Below are 17,365 nucleotides of genomic sequence, written 5' to 3'. Positions count from 1 at the left end.
AACACAGAAAAGACAGGAAAAATATAATAAGGCATAGAAGATTTATTTTTATTTTTATTTTTAATTTTATTTTTTTGAGACGGAGTTTCGCTCTTGTTACCCAGGCCGGAGTGCAATGGCGCGATCTTGGCTCACCGCAACCTCCGCATCCTGGGTTCAGGCAATTCTCCTGCCTCAGCCTCCTGAGTAGCTGGGATTACAGGCACGTGCCACCATGCCCAGCTAATTTTTTGTAGTTTTTTGTAGTAGAGACGGGGTTTCACCATGTTGACCAGGATGGTCTCGATCTCTTGACCTCGTGATCCACCCGCCTCGGCCTCCCAAAGTGCTGGGATTACAGGCTTGAGCCACCGCGCCCGGCCGACCCATAAATATTTTAAAGGAAAAACAAGGACGGCTGCAGCTCACCTCTTACCTTGCATCTCTTGGATGCACGATGCTATGTATTCACTGCTGGAGGGCACACTCATATTTTTGGATTTATAGTGATGTTAGTGGCTGGTCTAACTGTCTGTAGCTGGTGTAAGAGCATGCCTGTTTCCCCTCAAAATTCTTAGTGCACGGCCCGAGACCTAGGGCTGGATCATGAGTTTGACCAACATGGGTGACTGTCACGTTCTAACTGCTACTCTTAGAAAGGGTTGCTTTTACATCTAGGTTGTGTTTCCTTCAAACACTACAGAATACAGGAGAATCAGGTTTCTTTTATGGCAGAATGCAGAAGTGGAGAACATTTTGCTAGGTTCCCTAAAGATGCAAGTCTGCTGCTATGAACATACAGGAAAAAGACCATCAAACTCCTCCTTCGACAACAGGGCTTCTCTCCCTCGCAAAGGCTCCTAGGAGTTCAGCATTAGCCAAGCACTCAGCAGGGGACACATCAGATTAAATCCCTGCCCCCATGAAACTTACCCCTGTGATGTTTAGAAAAATCGAAGAGGAAGGAAGCTTGGTGCCCTTTGCAATTTCATGTTGATGTTGGACATGCCCCAGTTAATTGGGAGGCTGAGGCAGGAGGATTGCTTGAGCCCAGGAGTTGGAGATCAGCCTGAGCAACATAGCAAAACCTTGTTTCTAAAAACTTTTTTAAAAAAATTAGCCAGGAGTAATGGTGCATGCCTGCAGTTCCAGCTACTTGGGAGGCTGAGGTTGAGATGATCACTTGAGCCCAAGAACATCCAGTTATAAATCCCTCCAACAACATTACTGTCCATCTTATCCATAGGAACACTGAGGAGACATGTTTGGCTGAAATCAAGCAATTGTTGCTAAAACAATAGACAAAAGATGCTCAACCTCCTTCAACAAAGTTAAATCCTTCCTTGTGGCATTCAAGGTTCTTTACAGTTTCACCAGAATCCACTTTTCAGCCTCCGTTTTCCTTACTATACTACAAGAATCCTACATTCCTGCTGACTGGACTATTTGCTATTTCTTGAACATCATCAGCCTTGTACTCAGGTGCCTGTGTGTCCTTTGTGTCTTGTTTAAGAACAACCTCCTCCTCCAATCCTACCTGTCAAAATCCTACTCATCTTTAAGGCTTGTCTTAAATAAATCCTCCTCCATAATTTTTCTTGATTCCTCCTTGATTCTTTTTCTTGATTCCTTCAAAAGGATTTGACCTCTTATACTTGAATTTCTTTAGAGCCATGTTTATATCTCCTCCTATTAAACAGTTTCTGGAGCTTATCAGAGTCTGCAGCTCTGCCCGCTGATGGCCTTAATTTTTGTACATTGTTGAGGGCTGGCAGAGCACCTTGCAGGCACTCAAAACATAAGTGCTGAGTGAATTACATCTCCGACCTCACAGTGCTACAAAAAGACAGGTATTCTGCTACGGTCTTTGCCCTGGTTATAGAAATTGGAGCAGAAAGCATCCTTTAAAACGCGTTTTAATCAACAGGCAGTCCTTGTATGCCCTACAGGAAAAACGTCTGCATTTTGAGAACAGAAACAAGATTGGAAAATCATGGAGAAATGGGTGGAAAAGTGAGTACAAAAAGTAAATTCAGGTAACTCCCTCATTCTTTTGGTGTTGTTTCCATTTTTTATTTTCTGTATGAGTTTTGACATCTTAAAAACCTTTCTGCCTGGGGAGGCTGTCCCTCCTGGGGCTGGGCAATTCTGAGTTAGCAAGGGCTCAGGCCTTTGATATGCAAACAAACCAGTCCAGAGCTAGGCTTCCTCTCTATCAGGCCTGTTCACCCCAGAATGCATTATTCCTCTGCCTTAATCACCCCATGGCCAGGTACCAGGCAACCACAGAACACTCGTACAGCTTAGAGCTGCTGAAATCATGCAAACTAGCTAGTCCTAACATTTTCAGTCTGCCCCGCCTTGCCTTTCTGCAGAAACACCAATAGACTCTGGTCTCGGCTTTCTCCTCTCCTTGCTTTCTGCCTCCTGACCACACTAAGGCTTCCCACGTGCCCTGTGTGGTGAGCTCTGCCTCCCGTCTCTAGGGTCTGTGAGTATATGAACCTTATGGCTGCACTTGACTATCTCATAAAGAACACAGAAGTCCTTCCAAGTATCAGTTACCAAGAGAATGCAAACCTTAAGCCTCTGAGACTTCTATGTGAACATTCATTTTTTTCCATTTAAAGACACGAAGTCCAAGTTCACAGTGGTTGAATCTTTGGTTTTCTTGTACTGGGAATATGGGGAGGGAAGGCAGGGACTAGAGGCAGAAGTAGCCAGGTGGTTCTGGAGGGCTGGAGTGGTGGACGTGGAGGGTTGGGGAATGCGGGGGTCATGGGGGAGAGAAAGTATCTGAGAAAAATAGAGACATGTAATGAAATTACATAGCAACATGCAACTGCAGAACAGAGAAAATGTCCACAAAACTAGAGACAGCTACAAACAGGAACGCTGGTCAAGCGTGGATAGAGGATTCTCATTACACAGGTACACCTGCTGGGGCTGAAAATACCACAGGGCATGGGTACCATTTGTCAGACAAAGTTGTAGTGCAAATACTTCGGTAACATTGAAATGAGAAGTCAACTAAGTTCTGAGAATATATGCAGTTTCCTTCACGTAAATTCTAAACACAGTGCAAATAAGTCCTGGGTAGGTGTGTATTATCAGGACCTGTTTTTAAGGATAAGCAAGAGCTTCCTTTCTTCGCTGAAGTGTCAATAATCTCTAACTGTGGTCAGATGCTTCCCATGTGATCCGCCCCTGCTTCTGACTCTTCTACAAACTGTCTCTTTTGGGTCTGTTCTTTGAAACCCAACCCAACTGAACTCAGGTCCTCCTCTTTATAACTTAGTGCCTTGAGTATATGACTAATTTTTGAAAAACTAGATAAATTTTAGTCATGCTGTGGACTGAATTGTGTTCCCCTACTCCCTAAATTAATTGGTTGAAACACTCACCCATAATGTGATTGTATTTGGAGTAAGGAAGTAATCAAGGTCAAATGAGGTCCTGAAGATGGAACCCTAATGTGATAAATTTAATGTCCCTATAAGAAGAGACATCAGGCCACATGCGGTGACTCATGCTGGTAGTCCCAGCACTTTGGGAGGCCAAGACAGGCAGATCACTTGAAGCCAGGAGTTCAAGACCAGTCTGGCCAACATGGTGAAACCCCGTCTCTACTAAAAATACAAAAGTTGGCTGGGCATGGTGGCACAAGCCTATAATCCCAGTGCTCAGGAGGCTGAGGCAAGAGAATCACATCACTTGAACCCAGGAGGCAGAGGTTGCAGTGAGCTGAGATTGTGCCACTGCACTCCAGACTGGGTAACAGAGTGGAAACTCTGTATCCANAAAAAGAGAGAGACATCAGAGATCTCTTTCTCTCTCCCTGTTATGTGAGAACATAGCAACAAGGTAGCTGTCTACAGGCCAGCAAGAGAGATGTCACTGGAAACTGAACTCGACAGACCTTGATCTTAGACTTTCCAGCCTCTAGAACTACGAGAACTACATTTCTGTTGTGTAGGCTACCCAGTGTTCTTTTGCTGTGGCAGCCCAAGCAGAATAATACAACTTATAAAAACAAAGCAGATTTTCTAACTTCTTAAACAGATTAAAACATACAGAGCCAAAAGAACAAAGAAAGCTGACGTTTTTTTTTTACTATTTGGGAATAGGCTGGGCAAGGTGGCTCATTCCTGTAATCCCAGCACTTTGGAGGCAGAGGTGGGCAGATCAGTTGAGCCCAGGAGTTCCAGACCAGCCTGGGCAACATGGTGAAATTCCATCTCTACAAAAAACACAAAAATTAGCCAGGTGTGGTGGCATGTGCTTGTAGTTCCAGCTACTCAGGAAGCTGAGGTGGGAGAATCACTTGCACTTGGGAGGCGGAGGCTGCAGTGAGCTGTGATTGCACCAATGTACTCCAGCCTGGAAGACATAGTGAGACCCTGCCTCAAAAAGAAAAAAGGGAATCTTTGTGGAGATGGTATAAACGAATGGTTATAAATGAAGATTCTGGAGTCAAAGAAAATAGGTTCCTGCTTATCTGTCACTTACTAGTTATGTAACTATGACCAAATCCTTTAATTTCTCCAAATTTCATATTCATCTGTGAAAAAGAGGTAATAATGTTAACAGTATCAAAGGGTATGTGGTAAAGTTCTCAACAAAGGCTAACTACAATTATCATTACCCAAGTGTGAACATCCAACTGTGAAGTCCAGCTACACTGATTATCTCTCATTCAGCTGGCACGCTGGGGGCACCTGCCACAGGTACCTTATGCAGAAGGCATAGGTTATTCATGCAGTGTTGAACATCTGACTTCTGTAGTCAGATGCCATGAGAAGTGATTGATGATGACTTAGAGAGGTAGGAGACAGTGGCCTTTGCCTTTGTTATCCTTTCGGGGTCATCTATCACTCCAAGGATTCCAAGAAGAATGCATTTCACTTCAGATCACGTTCATTACACAACAAGCTCTGTCAGACACTGTACTTCCGGAAGCAAAGGACACTGATGCCCAACAATTCCTGGCCCTGTATCACATGCCACTGAATGGCTGATGCTGCGGAAGAGGTTAGATGGAAGGAGATGTTAACAAGAAAAGAAGCAAGACAGACAGGAAGAGTGAGAGAACTTTTCTCCGCCTGGCTGATGAACAGAAAAAAATTGTAAGGCAAATGCTCTCCAAATTAATTATGTTTTCCTGATAAAATGTAAGCAAATGCCCAAGTAGAGGTATTTCTGCATGACTTTCCCTGACCATGAACTTGGAAGTAGCTTCAATTCAGACTCACGTTTCCTCCAGCGTTCTACCAGCCCATTAACCACTGTCACTTCCCATTAATCATGCTTGGTGTCTTTCAACTGTCCTGCATTTCCTTTCAAACATGTAAGCAGAGCAGCAGACACTGAGAACAGATGAAAACTCATGAGCCTCAATTTAAAGTACTAGAATTCTTAGTTTATTAATTCCTTCTGACATGGCCCAGATGTCTTCAGAGAAATTAGTAACAGAACAGGGTTAATGTAGCTACCTCGTGGTGAAGCAGATTCATTATGACTGATTGCTCACTTATAAAAATTAAGCAAGTCTAATTGAGTTTAAGCCCAAAAGGATAGTACTAGATTTGCAGTCCACAGACTACCTGTCTTGCTTTATCATATTTAAGAGGTTACCATGTACTACATAGTAAGGATATTAGCTTTCTGTGTATTTTTATTCATTTGATCCTAATGTACGGAGGTGAGGCATACAGATAATAGAGTGTACTCTATCAGGAAAGGACCAGGGAAGCCAGAGAGACGGGGCCAATTGAGATATCTTTGGTTTCTTATTTGTAAAGATTCCTGTGGATACCAGGCCACCTGAACTCCTGGGCTCACAGATGAAACTCAAGTTTGCCCCCATTAATTAGAAAACTAGATAAATCAGAGGGTATCATTTGTTAAGAAATTCTGGCCTGGCGTGGTGGCTCATGCCTGCAATCCCAGCACTTTGGGAGGCTGAGGCAGGCGGATCACAAATTCAGGTGCTCAAGACCAGGCTGGCCAATATGATAAAACCCCATCTCTACTAAAAATACAAAAAAAATTAGCTGGGCATGGTGGCAGGTGCCTGTAGTCCCAGCTGTTTGGAAGGCTGAGGCAGGAGAATTGCTTGAACCCGGGAGGCAGAGGTTGCAGTGAGCTGAGATTGCACCACTGCACTCTAGCCTGGGCGACAGAGTGAAACTGTCTCAAAAAAAAAAAAAAAAAAAAATTCTGTTGACTCTTCTTTTTCCAGTGTCATATCCACTGGTCTGCTCTCTTTCTCCCCACTGATATCAGTCAGATGCTTGTTAGCTCATATTTCAATGACTGGAGAAGCCTCTTCAATGGTCTCCCTGGCTCAGATCAGTCCATTTAACTGATCTGACTTTGGAGTATGTGGCCTGGAGCTGGCCTCGGTGGTGGCTTCTCCGATAGGCCTTCAACCTGCTCCTCTTTCTGCTCTTCTACATGGTGATCCAAGAAGATCTCTTAAAGGCTAGTTTTCATCACATCACTCCTCTGCTCAAAAACCTCCAAAGCCTTTTCACCGCCTAGGGAATAAAATCTAAAACTTTTCACACCTTTACCTAGTGAGTCCTGTCTCTCAGTATACCTCAGAATGAAGCTTCCACCCCTGTTCAGCCAACTTTTCAATGACCCAAAATGTTGCCACCTCCGAGGCTTTGTCTAGGGTCTTTCTTCCTGGAATACTCTTCCTTCCTCTATAAATGTCCTTCATGCTTGAAAAGTCAGTTCAAGCTTCAGCCTTCTCCTATAACCTCTTTATCAGACTTCACTGAACTTCAAGTGTTATTGCTAACAGTAGTTACGTTAGTACTTTCTCTGTCTCTCTCTATATATATGTGTTCATTAAACCAGGGGTCCCCAACCCCCGGGGCCATGATCTTGTACTGGTCCATGTCCTATTAGGAGCTGGGCTGTACAGCAGGAGGTGAGTGGTGGGTGAAGCTTCATTTGTATTTACAGCTTCTCCCCACTGTTCACGTTACCACCTAAGCTCCACTTCCTGTCAGATCAGCAGGAGCATTTGATTCTCAGAGGAGCAGGAACCCTAGAGTGAAATGTGCCTGTGAGGGATCCTGGTTGCGTGCTCCTTATGAAAATCCACAGCCTGATGATCTGTCACTGTCTCCCATCACCCTTAGATGGGGCTGTCTAGTCACAGGAAAACAAGCTCAGGGCTTCCATGGATTCTACATTATGTTGAGTTGTATAATGATTTCATTATGTATTACAATGTAATCATAATAGAAATCAAGCACACAATAAATGTAATGCACTTGAATCATCCTGAAATCATCTCCCCCGCCCCACCTCCAGTCCACGGAAAAATGGTCTTCCACAAAACTGGTCCTTGGTGCCAAAAAAGTTGGAGACAGCTGCATGAAACTCTTACATATTCCTATCTACTTTGATACTTAGTACAGTATTCTGCCTATTGTAGATGTGTTGAATAAATATGTATGACATGTAAGGGTTTATTTTGTACAATGTTGAATCCTTCTTAAGGGAAATTTGACATCAAAGCCTTTAGGGTGCATAATCTTTGACTCAACAGTTCTAATTTTAGAAATCAATTAGAGAAAACGCAGAGATGCTTATGAATTATATGCAGGCTGTTGCAGTTGTCTGCTGTTGTGATTTAACAATAAGAAAGCTGGGAAAAAACCTTAAGGGGTCGGTTAAGTAAACCCTGATCTATGTCAAGCAGCTGATAAAGTCATGTTACAGAATACTAACATGAGAATCAGCTTACAGTTTACAACATATCACCAAATGCAAAAAGCAGGTGGTAAACAATATGTACAGCAACATTCAATTTTTATTCAATAGACAGACAGATGGACAGTGGAGATCACCTAGGAGGAGGCTTATGGGGCTTTCTCTCCTTGGTGGCCTTCTGTGAATTTCAATTTTTGGACACCGAACTCAAGTGTTATTAATGTGTTACATGGTTGCATTAGATGGGAATTTGCTCCTTCAAACCATACACATCTGACTTGGATGGACATACACATTAATAGAGCAGTTTGACATGAGCTCATGCCTCAGACGGACTCTACTAGAACTTGGTATCATGTGGAAGACAGCCTGCTATGGAAACAACATTAGCTGAACTTGGAGTTGAGAAACACAGCATCAATTGTGCCTCTATTACAGAATTCCTGTCAGCCTTGGAAGTCACTTATTTTTCTTGAACCTCAGTGTCTCTCCTATAAGATAGCTAAATATTTCCCCCTAATTCCACCACCATTACATGTTACAAAATGTTAGAGTGATGACTTAAGTATTATTTGTCAAAATACTGAACACTTTTTAAAAATGCAATTGATCAGCATCAGGTGAAACTGTTACCAAAGTTGGAAAAATGACCCTCTGAACTCTTTTAAGCTCTGATTACACCACAGCCTTGAATCACAAAGTGGTGTCTACTTCATGGGCCAAAGTGCAGTGAAGTACAATTTCACTGAGTGCCAATTTAATGCCTGTGGATACGTTCATTAAGCAACACTTAAGAACACTGCAGAGTATGTGCGCAATCATTTTAAGGCAACATTGCTAAGTTCACTCTTCTTTTAAAAGTATTTACCACATAATTTGCAGATTGGCTTTTTTGTTTTTCCTAAGAGAACAGACAGCACTGGCATGAATTTTAATAGGAGAAATATACCAGGCTTCAGATCAATAACAACAAAAAATTTAAAGCCTTGACAAACTCTTGAAGAAGGCACTATTCTTTATCTTTGCAAAAATGCTGACATTGAATCTACTTCACCAGGTGAGCAAACAATCTTGAATTAGTCACTTAAATACAATGTACATATTTACAGATACACGTGACTGAGCACTCTTGGCCTATGGCTGGTAGGTGGATATCAAACACGAAAACACAAACCCTGGTCATGACTGCAGATATCAAGACACACACAGAAACACCCAAACAGCCCACAGGGCAACCTCCCCAGAGAGCTGCATTCAGGCCTCAGATAAAAGAACAAGAGAAAAAGAAAATCCCTTGAAGGGAAGGAGGGACTGCTTGCCCCACATGTCTGCACTCACCTGTTAAGTGGTTGGCAATCCTGGTAGTGGGTTTGGGAGGCAGGGCCGGGGGCTGCTTGAGAAGGGGCAGCTGCTTCACTGGGGTCTCTTCATGGTCTCCAGGGAAAGCAGCAGGTTTTTTGGGGGGCAGAAGCAGGACTGGTTTGGTTGAAGGATCTTGGGACAGGAGGACTCCAGACTCACTGGCAGAGGGACTCTCTTCAGACACTGAGGGGACAACCACATGATACACAGGAGACATTACACAAACGCAGTGCAGGCACGGCCAGTGGGGAACACAGGACAGGGACTCGGGCTAGCAACACAGCGGAGCACCGATGCTTCAGGCCACCACGCATGTGTAGAGAGCTACAGCGAGGACACCAGAAATCCAGCGAAGCAGGAGGGACAGAGAGAGGAGGCAGAGGAAGAGAGAGGGCAGAGGTGGGAAGAGCAACAGGGAGAAAGAGGAGGAGGGCGTTTTCTCCAAACCATCAAAAACTTGACCATTTCAGATTCAGCACTGGTCATACAAACCCTACGCATGCTCTCAGATGTGACTGACGGGGCGCAGCAGGAATCACCAGGGTGGCTGTTGCAGAAGGTCAGGGTGCAGAGCCCCTCTAAACCAAACCAGAACCGAATGCCAGCACCCTTGCTGGGGCCTGCTTGTCCTCTGATGAGGGGCAAGAGAGAGTGGATTCAAAAGAGCGGAGGGGCTCAGTTTTGTCTACTGGGTCTGCTCTGTCTCTGCTCTCAGATCTGTGACACCGGGTACAGATGACAGGCTGGAATGCTGACACCGCACAGGCTGCACCCTGGGGCCCTGCACAGCTGCTCCTCCAGGTTCCGGAGTGCCCGGCGCTGAGCAGCAGCCTCCCAGCCCAAACTCTGTGATTTTAGCAACAGCGTCCTGCCCTTGCCAGCTCCTGTAAACCTTGACGAGGCAAAGGGTGCTTTAAGTCAACCTTTCAATCTTTCAATCTGCCCCTCGCCTCTCTCTTCTTGCTCACCACAACTACTGTTTTCTCGTGTCACTCCCTCCATTTCTCTTTGCACTGCATTGGACCCATCTCTTCCTTTCCTTTATGGGGGAACCCCCTGACTGGCTTTCATGAAGTGCTGTCATTGGGTTGTGGCACACACCTTTCTACCATGCCAGTAGCTTGGCTGATGACAGAGTGAAAATCTGTGATTCTGCTGGAATGTCAGAGTTTTACTATAACAATCAATTCTAGCTGATTTCAGTGTCGTAAGGCAGGCTGGATTGTTTTACAAAATGCACTGCTTTCATTGGGAAACGCTCCCTGGGGTGGGAGGGTGTAACTTCACTATGTCTCCTCTAACCTCCCGCCACTGCCCCAGTGAGAAAGCCTGTAAGTGACTCCTCTCCTTGCCCCCCCACCTTCTTCCTCCCTGATCAGGTGTTCTGTGCAGTACCAAAGCCCTGCAGAGAATCCTCATGAGCACTACATTCTCCTGTCTCAGGGACACTATTACGAGCGGCGTAGGACACAGTAACGGACCAATGACTCACCAGGTCCCACAGCGAAGCATGGGAATTAACCCTGTGAAACCCCATCCCCCCCAACCTCCCACGTGACCACCTGCAGATGTGGATTTTGCACATGATGGGGAAAAAGGCCTCTCTACCTATACCCTGGATATCGCAAGAGGTTCCTTCTCCCAGACTCATCTGACAGCAAGTACCACTGCTCACTAGCTGTCAGGAGGGACCCATTTTGGAGCAAATTAGGACCACTCTTCAAACCTTCTGAGAGAATGAGTATTGGCCACTCAGCCACCTTTGGACCAAAGGAAGAGATGACAGTCAGACGGCATCAAAAATCAGCTATCGGCAGGATACAATTCAATCAGTAAAGTGTATACAATTTAATTGACAATTAAATTGATTGACTGTATCCAATAAGTTGACACAACCATTGACTGGTGTATTGGGACTAAGACTGAAGGGCCTTTCGAACAGACAAATTAGGTGTCATATAGAAATTTAGGATTCCTCAGCTTTACCTTAACAGAGATGAGTGTTAAAAAAACAAAATAATGATATTTTAAATCAGTAATGTTACAAAAATAAGCCATATCTTCTTTAAAGAGATTAAGGTAATCAAGAGTTTTTTAAACACTGTAGAATCATGAGTGTAAATATTTTCCACTTAAAAAAGTACTCAGTATGTACTAAAAACTAATCCGTTTTATCTAGGTTTCCAGCTCCTTATGCTCAGGATAGTCCAAAATAGAACTCCAAGTCCAGCCAGGTCAAAGATTCCTGGTGCCACCGTCTGGGACTTGCCCTAAAATCCTGCTGGGGCATTACCTGGCCCATCCATGATGTCTGAAGGTTGGAGCACCTCATACGAGCAGGGATCCCTGGGCATTGGGACTGGCTCCATTTCGGACAGGGCAGGCAGAGACAGCTGGCTGGAGCTCAGGGACTGCCCATTTTCTAGGGAGTCCTCTTCATTGGATATGGAGAGCTCCCCATCTGTCAAGAAAGAAAAGGAGATTGCAGAGTTAGACAATGTCTGCCTTCCAAGAAAGAGGCACTGACTGCCTGCTAACTGAGTCTAGCTGCTGCTGAACAATCTTTATCAAGGTCAGTCTCTAAAACCAACATCTGTTCTTTTTAAGACATTTATTTGATCTTTAGAGATATGTTGTCTACTCATCAGGGCAACAATTTCCAATGATCGTCAGCATTTTGCCTGTTTTATCTCTGTCTTTCTAATCCAATCCATCACATTTTCTATGTATTTTTAAAAATAAAAAGCAAATTAAAATTATTTGTCTCATAATTTCTAAAAACTTGGAAAAAACACTGGGAATTCCTACTTTAGAGAGCAAAAGTCTTCTTGTCACTCAACAGGCAGCAAGGTCCTAGGAAAATCTCATCACATCTTCTGTTTGCCTCCGCCCTTGGCCAATTTCTCTACTTGGATAAAGGATTAGGACGGCTCTCATCTGCACCTAATAGGCTGCAGCCACCCAGGGATGCCGGGAAGCGCCAGAATTCTCCCAGTGCCGACCACCAATCATACTGCGTCCTGTAGACTTTGATGTTGCTTAAAGCTCAGCAAAACAAGGCCCACGGTGCAGGATCAAAGGCTCCCATACAATGGCCATTTGTCAAATCAAAATTCCCCCAGTGTGATTTCATCCTAGCCCAGGGGAGTCTTAGATAACTAGACATTAAAGTCAAATTAATTTTTAAAGAGGACTGAAAGCTGTTCCAGCGAGATGAATAAACATCAGATGAAAGACTAAGTTCTGCCGAGTCAGAAACACAGAAACCAGCAAAGCAATTACCTGACTTAAAACCAGGAGCAAGATGATGACTTGCAGAAAAGAAACAGGGAAGTGACTCCAAGGTGATTCTTGGATAAATAATCCTTTCCTTCTGCTATGTTCCACCTCTAGTTTAATTTTATATATCAGTGATGTATGGTGGCACAGAATCCCTCCATGACCCATCCCCTATTAGAGTCGGTCCAGTGAATATCTGTTCAACGGAGTAATCAACAAACCAACAGCCCTGAAATAGCATATGATTCAAGGGCATATGGTGTTTGACCTGAATCTTCTATAAGCACGGAAAAAATATAATGAATGCAAAAAAAAAAATTCCTCCGAAGCAGATAGTGAAAAGCATCAGCACTTGAAGAGTGTGTGTTTTTTTTTAAATTCAGCTTTTTTATATGCCCAAAATGGTAGTAAAATTTATGATGATGATCAACAATATGATGATTGATTACTCATTAACAAGAAAGCAAAAGCAGTGCAGACTGTAAGCCCATGCAGTGGAAATCACACAGATGAACTGGGAGTCTTTGGGATGGGAAGGGCTGAGTGTCAGTACGTCGCCATCCCATCATGGATGCTCCCCAGTCCTCTTAACATGCCTTTATTTAGCATGTTCAAACGGATGCCGTGGGAAGTATCTCTGCTTCAGTTTCCCAGTTGGTGGAATAATGATGCAGCTGCCATTCAGTCAAATGCATCTCTAGGAAACCACTTTGATTCTTGATGTTCCAAGTACAATAAAATTCCGGGACGAGATAGAGGGGATGGAGGTATCGGGGTTCTTGCCAAATTCTACTTCTTTGGGGGAAGATTGGAATCGAAAGACTGCCATGGATTTTAGCAGTTAAAAGTACCACAGAAGCAACATTAGAACAAAAGAGATGCAACTGCAGCAGGATTACTCCAGATTCTCTCCATGAATTCTGGGCTTTGCTGGTAACAGAGAAGCAATATTGCTCGCTCCTCTTGGGACATATTAACTCTTGAAAAATTGAGCTCTCTATAGATTAAAAGTAACATTGCTAAATCGCAAAGGCCAAAACCACTTTGAAGAAGAAACAGTCTTGGGAATTCCATTGTTATAATTGCTAAATATACATTGCCTTAGAAAAAGTAAAAACAGGAGAAGGTATAAAACACCGATCATATCACCACCCTAACCTAACAGAAGCAGTTTCCTCTTTTGGCACATATTTTTCAAGATTATAATCCTACTGTGTGCCAAATTTTGTGTCTTGCTTCCCCCATACTATTATAAGCATTGTAATTTGCATAACTGTCATCTTAATGATTATACTGGATAACTATATATCGGTATTTACTTGGCTATCTCCCATTTGGTTGGTCACAAAGGGACAGTTTTATGCTATTATGAAAAAAATGCAATGAGGACCATCGTCCTGCATACAATTTTTCTGCAATTAGAATTCTCCCCCTTTAGGATCAATCCCAGTAATGAGATTTTCCTGTATTAATATTCCAAAATCTAGTGACACATATGTGGATCTTGTGAAATTGTTTTATTAAAGGGTTTTCCAATTTACACAATTAGAAGAAAGATACAGAACATACACATATCTTAGCTTTTGGCAATTTATTCAACATTAATATTGATAACCATGTTTTGTCTGTCTGTCTGTCTATACCCACCTATCTAGCAAATATCCAACCATCCATATATGTATATACATATCCAGCAGAAAGAAATGAAAACCACAAGTATGAATTCATCAATATCATTTATGACCAAGATGGGTAGCAACAAAAGTAAAAACTATTCGACTTAGATTCATATAAGGATAGAATAATACTGCCACTTTTAAATAATATTTTAAATTTTTTATTATGTTTTCAAACACACACACACACACACACACACACACACACACACACACACACCCCCCGAAAGGGTCTCGCTCTGTCACCCAGGCTGGAGTGCAGACTTGACCTCCTAGGTTCAAGTGATCCTCCCACTTCAGCTTCCCAAGTGGTTGGGACTACAGGTGCACACTACCATGCCTGGCTATTTTCTCTGTAGAGATGGGGTCTTGCTATGTTGCTAAGGCTGGTCTTGAAGTCATCTGCTCATGTGATCCTCCTGCCTTGGCCTCCCAAAGTGCTGAAATCATAGGCATGAGCCACCATACCTGGTAAAATATTGTATGAAGGAAGAACATTTTGTTCTGAAAAGGCTCAAGTTTCAGGACCCTCTGGAGTTTAAGATTTTTAGAAGTGTCAACTCTAATTCTGAAACACAAAAGTACATTAATAAATGTAATCTCACCACTGAATCAGATTTTCTATGATATGAATTACGGTTTTTGGAGGCTGAGGCAGACGGATTGCCTGAGGTCAGGAGTTTGAGACCGACCTGACCAATATGGTGAAACCCTGTCTCTACTAAAAATACAAAAATTAGCCAGGTATGGTGGCATGTGCCTGTAATCCCAGCTACTCAAAAGGCTGAGGCAGAAGAATTGCTTGAACCTGGGAGGCGGAGGTTGCAGTGAGCCAAGATCATGCCATTGGACTCCAGCCTGGGTGACGGAGTGACACTCCATCTCAAAAACAAAAATAAAAACAAACAAAATACCATGTTTAAAATACATCTCTAGTGGGATAAGAAATGCTTATTTAATAAATAACCATTGAATAAAATTTGCTTTATATCTATATATTGAACCGATATGGCAAGACATTTCATGCAGATCCAAAATTTAAAAACAAAACTTTAAAATTAGAATAAAGAAGTAGGAAAAATAGAATAGTAGAAAGAAATATATATTTATTTATTCAGGTCATTCAAGAGGGAAACCAGATGGATAGTTCTGACTTCCTCATAAAACTTTCTGATTTTTAATTTGCAAAAGGAAATGCTGTACACCAAATAGAACGAACAAAAGCAGCACAATGGGAACACATGTGCTACACAGAACTAATAAAAGAACAAACTCTTCCAGGGAGGAAGAGTATTTGTTCTGGTAAACAAAAAAAATCAAGTCCCAGGTGCCGCTTGTAAAATGCATAACCTTGCTAGGAATTAGAGAAACGCAATTGAAATGACCACACGAGTGACGTGGAGGCATGAAATGTGTTTGAAATAATTTCAAGTACAAAAGCCAGAATGGAGGACAGTATGCACATGTGGATTACAATGACATTCAAATGAAATAGGCATGTAGGTTAGCAAAGCTCTGAAGTGAATCCGGCATGACATAGAACTTAATGATCCTTTGCTTTTCTTCCCCCTGCAAGATGCTTATATTTATTTAAAAAAATAAGAAAGGCTGCTTGTGGTGGCTTACACCTGTAATCCCAGCACTTTGGGAGGCTGAGGTGGGTGGATTACCTGAGGTCAGGAGTTCAAGACCAGCCTGGCCAACATGGTAAAACCCTGTCTCTACTAATAATACAAAAATTAGCTGGGCATGGTGGCGTACACCTGTAATCCGAGCTACTCCGGAGGCTGAGGCAGGAGAATTGCTTCAACCCAGGAGGGAGAGATTGCAGTGAGCTGAGATCATATCACTGCACCACAGCCTGGGCAACAAGGGCAAAACTCTTGTCTCAAAAAAAAAAAAAAGAAAAAGAAAAATACAAAAAAATTGCATGTTGTCATGTTACATCAAAACAATAATAGTTTGGTTAGAGGGGAAACCCAATCCTCATTCCTCCAATTTCTACGTGGAGACATTTTCCCCAGGGCTCCTGATGCCTGCTGACCCTCTTGCCCCCTCTCCACTGCTACCTCATTGCTGGGGTACAAGCACCGGCCTTTGTGCCTCCACTGGGGGAGCCCATCCATCCTTTGCCTCCTGCCCTGGACCTGTGTTGACTCCAGACTCAGACTTTCCCACTTGTTGGGCTGACTCAAGGTCAAGGCTGGGGGAGGAAAATGATGAGGCCCCTCAATGACTTCCTCCAGCCCAGCTTTTGCCAGTAATGAAAGAGATCCCCTACTTTGATCTCCCATTTATCTTATTTCTCACATGGTTTAGAAACTCGGAGACAGAAGAAGAGTGCTAATAGAGGGCCCCTCAAGTCCTTAACAGTCTGGAGACTAAAAGGAAGAGAATGCTTTTTCCACCTCAGGTAAAAATCGAAGGAGGCATTGATAGGTGATGGAAAGGATGCTGTTAGAAACCACGCTCTCCTGAGATGCCTGCGTCTCAGTTAACAGAGATGTGCTGGTGAGCGCCTCTAATTTATTCTCAGAGAGGCAGGTGGGCTAAAACGCAGCTGCAGTGGAGAGAAGCCCTGACTCCAAGCACAGGGTGAGTCCTGTTTTATCATCCTTGCCATCACTAGCTCGCAACAAGCCACTTAACTTCTGGGGACCTTAGTGTCTGTCCCTTGAAAAGAAAAGGACTGTGTTAGATGATGCCTGACTCCTTGCAGATGAAAGTATTCGCTGCATGAGGGCTGGAAAGAGATGAGAAAAAGTGCCCCACCCAAACTTGCAAATAATCCTAAGATATCAGTTGAGCTAACACAGCAGAACATTTTATATTCAGGTTTTCTTTTTCTTGTCTGACTTACTGTTTAGACCTAGAAAGTAAATGAATGAATTTCTGCTATTCTTGGCTGAAGTTTTATATTCCTATTTTTTTTTTTTAAACTTGTGAGTAAAGTTTTCATATAGATCTAGAAATTTGTGCTCTGCACAAAAGCCTCTTTACACAGTAGAGAGACAGGGAGGAAGAAATAAAAGGAGAAAGAAAAATTTCTGGAGCATCTTTGGTATCCAGCATTACGTTGGACTTTTTAGATGTGATAGTAATAATAATGACCTCTGAAACAGTATTTCAGAGAGCTTACTATGTGCCAGGCTGTGTTCATTGCATTCATCCATCCATCCATCCATCCTATGTAGTTAGTACCAAATTACCCTCATTGTCGAGAGAAAAGCAAACATTGGAAAGTTAAATAACTTGTGTGAAGTCCCTAGCACAGTAGATGCTGAGCTAGTACTATATGGTGAGAGGGAGAGAGGGAGAGGCGGAGAGGGGGAGAGGGG

The 17,365-nt window shown here is 43.1% G+C and overlaps 1 protein-coding gene across 7 annotated transcripts in view; it reads right to left on the bottom strand.

Annotated features, from left to right (window-relative positions):
* PHACTR1 (phosphatase and actin regulator 1) overlaps positions 1 to 17,365 on the bottom strand; it is a 335,834-nt gene that overhangs the window by 100,941 nt on the left and 217,528 nt on the right. For 4 of the 7 annotated variants that reach the window (XM_017521490.2, XM_037735987.1, XM_017521492.2 and 1 more), the window contains exons 4-5: positions 11,366 to 11,533; positions 9,049 to 9,255 (exon numbers count right to left, since the gene is read on the bottom strand). In XM_017521490.2, coding sequence (XP_017376979.1) covers positions 9,049 to 9,255; positions 11,366 to 11,533 — 375 coding nt within the window. The remainder of the gene's footprint in view (positions 1 to 9,048; positions 9,256 to 11,365; positions 11,534 to 17,365) is intronic. The other 3 variants (XM_017521499.2, XM_017521494.2, XM_017521487.2) reach the window with 1 other exon arrangement.

This window comes from Cebus imitator, unplaced genomic scaffold (genome assembly GCF_001604975.1).
Source record: "Cebus imitator isolate Cc_AM_T3 unplaced genomic scaffold, Cebus_imitator-1.0 Scaffold21, whole genome shotgun sequence".
NCBI lineage: Eukaryota > Metazoa > Chordata > Mammalia > Primates > Cebidae > Cebus > Cebus imitator.
The sequence above is the reverse complement of the archived record's forward strand: the minus strand, read 5'-3'. Positions and strand labels throughout refer to the sequence as shown.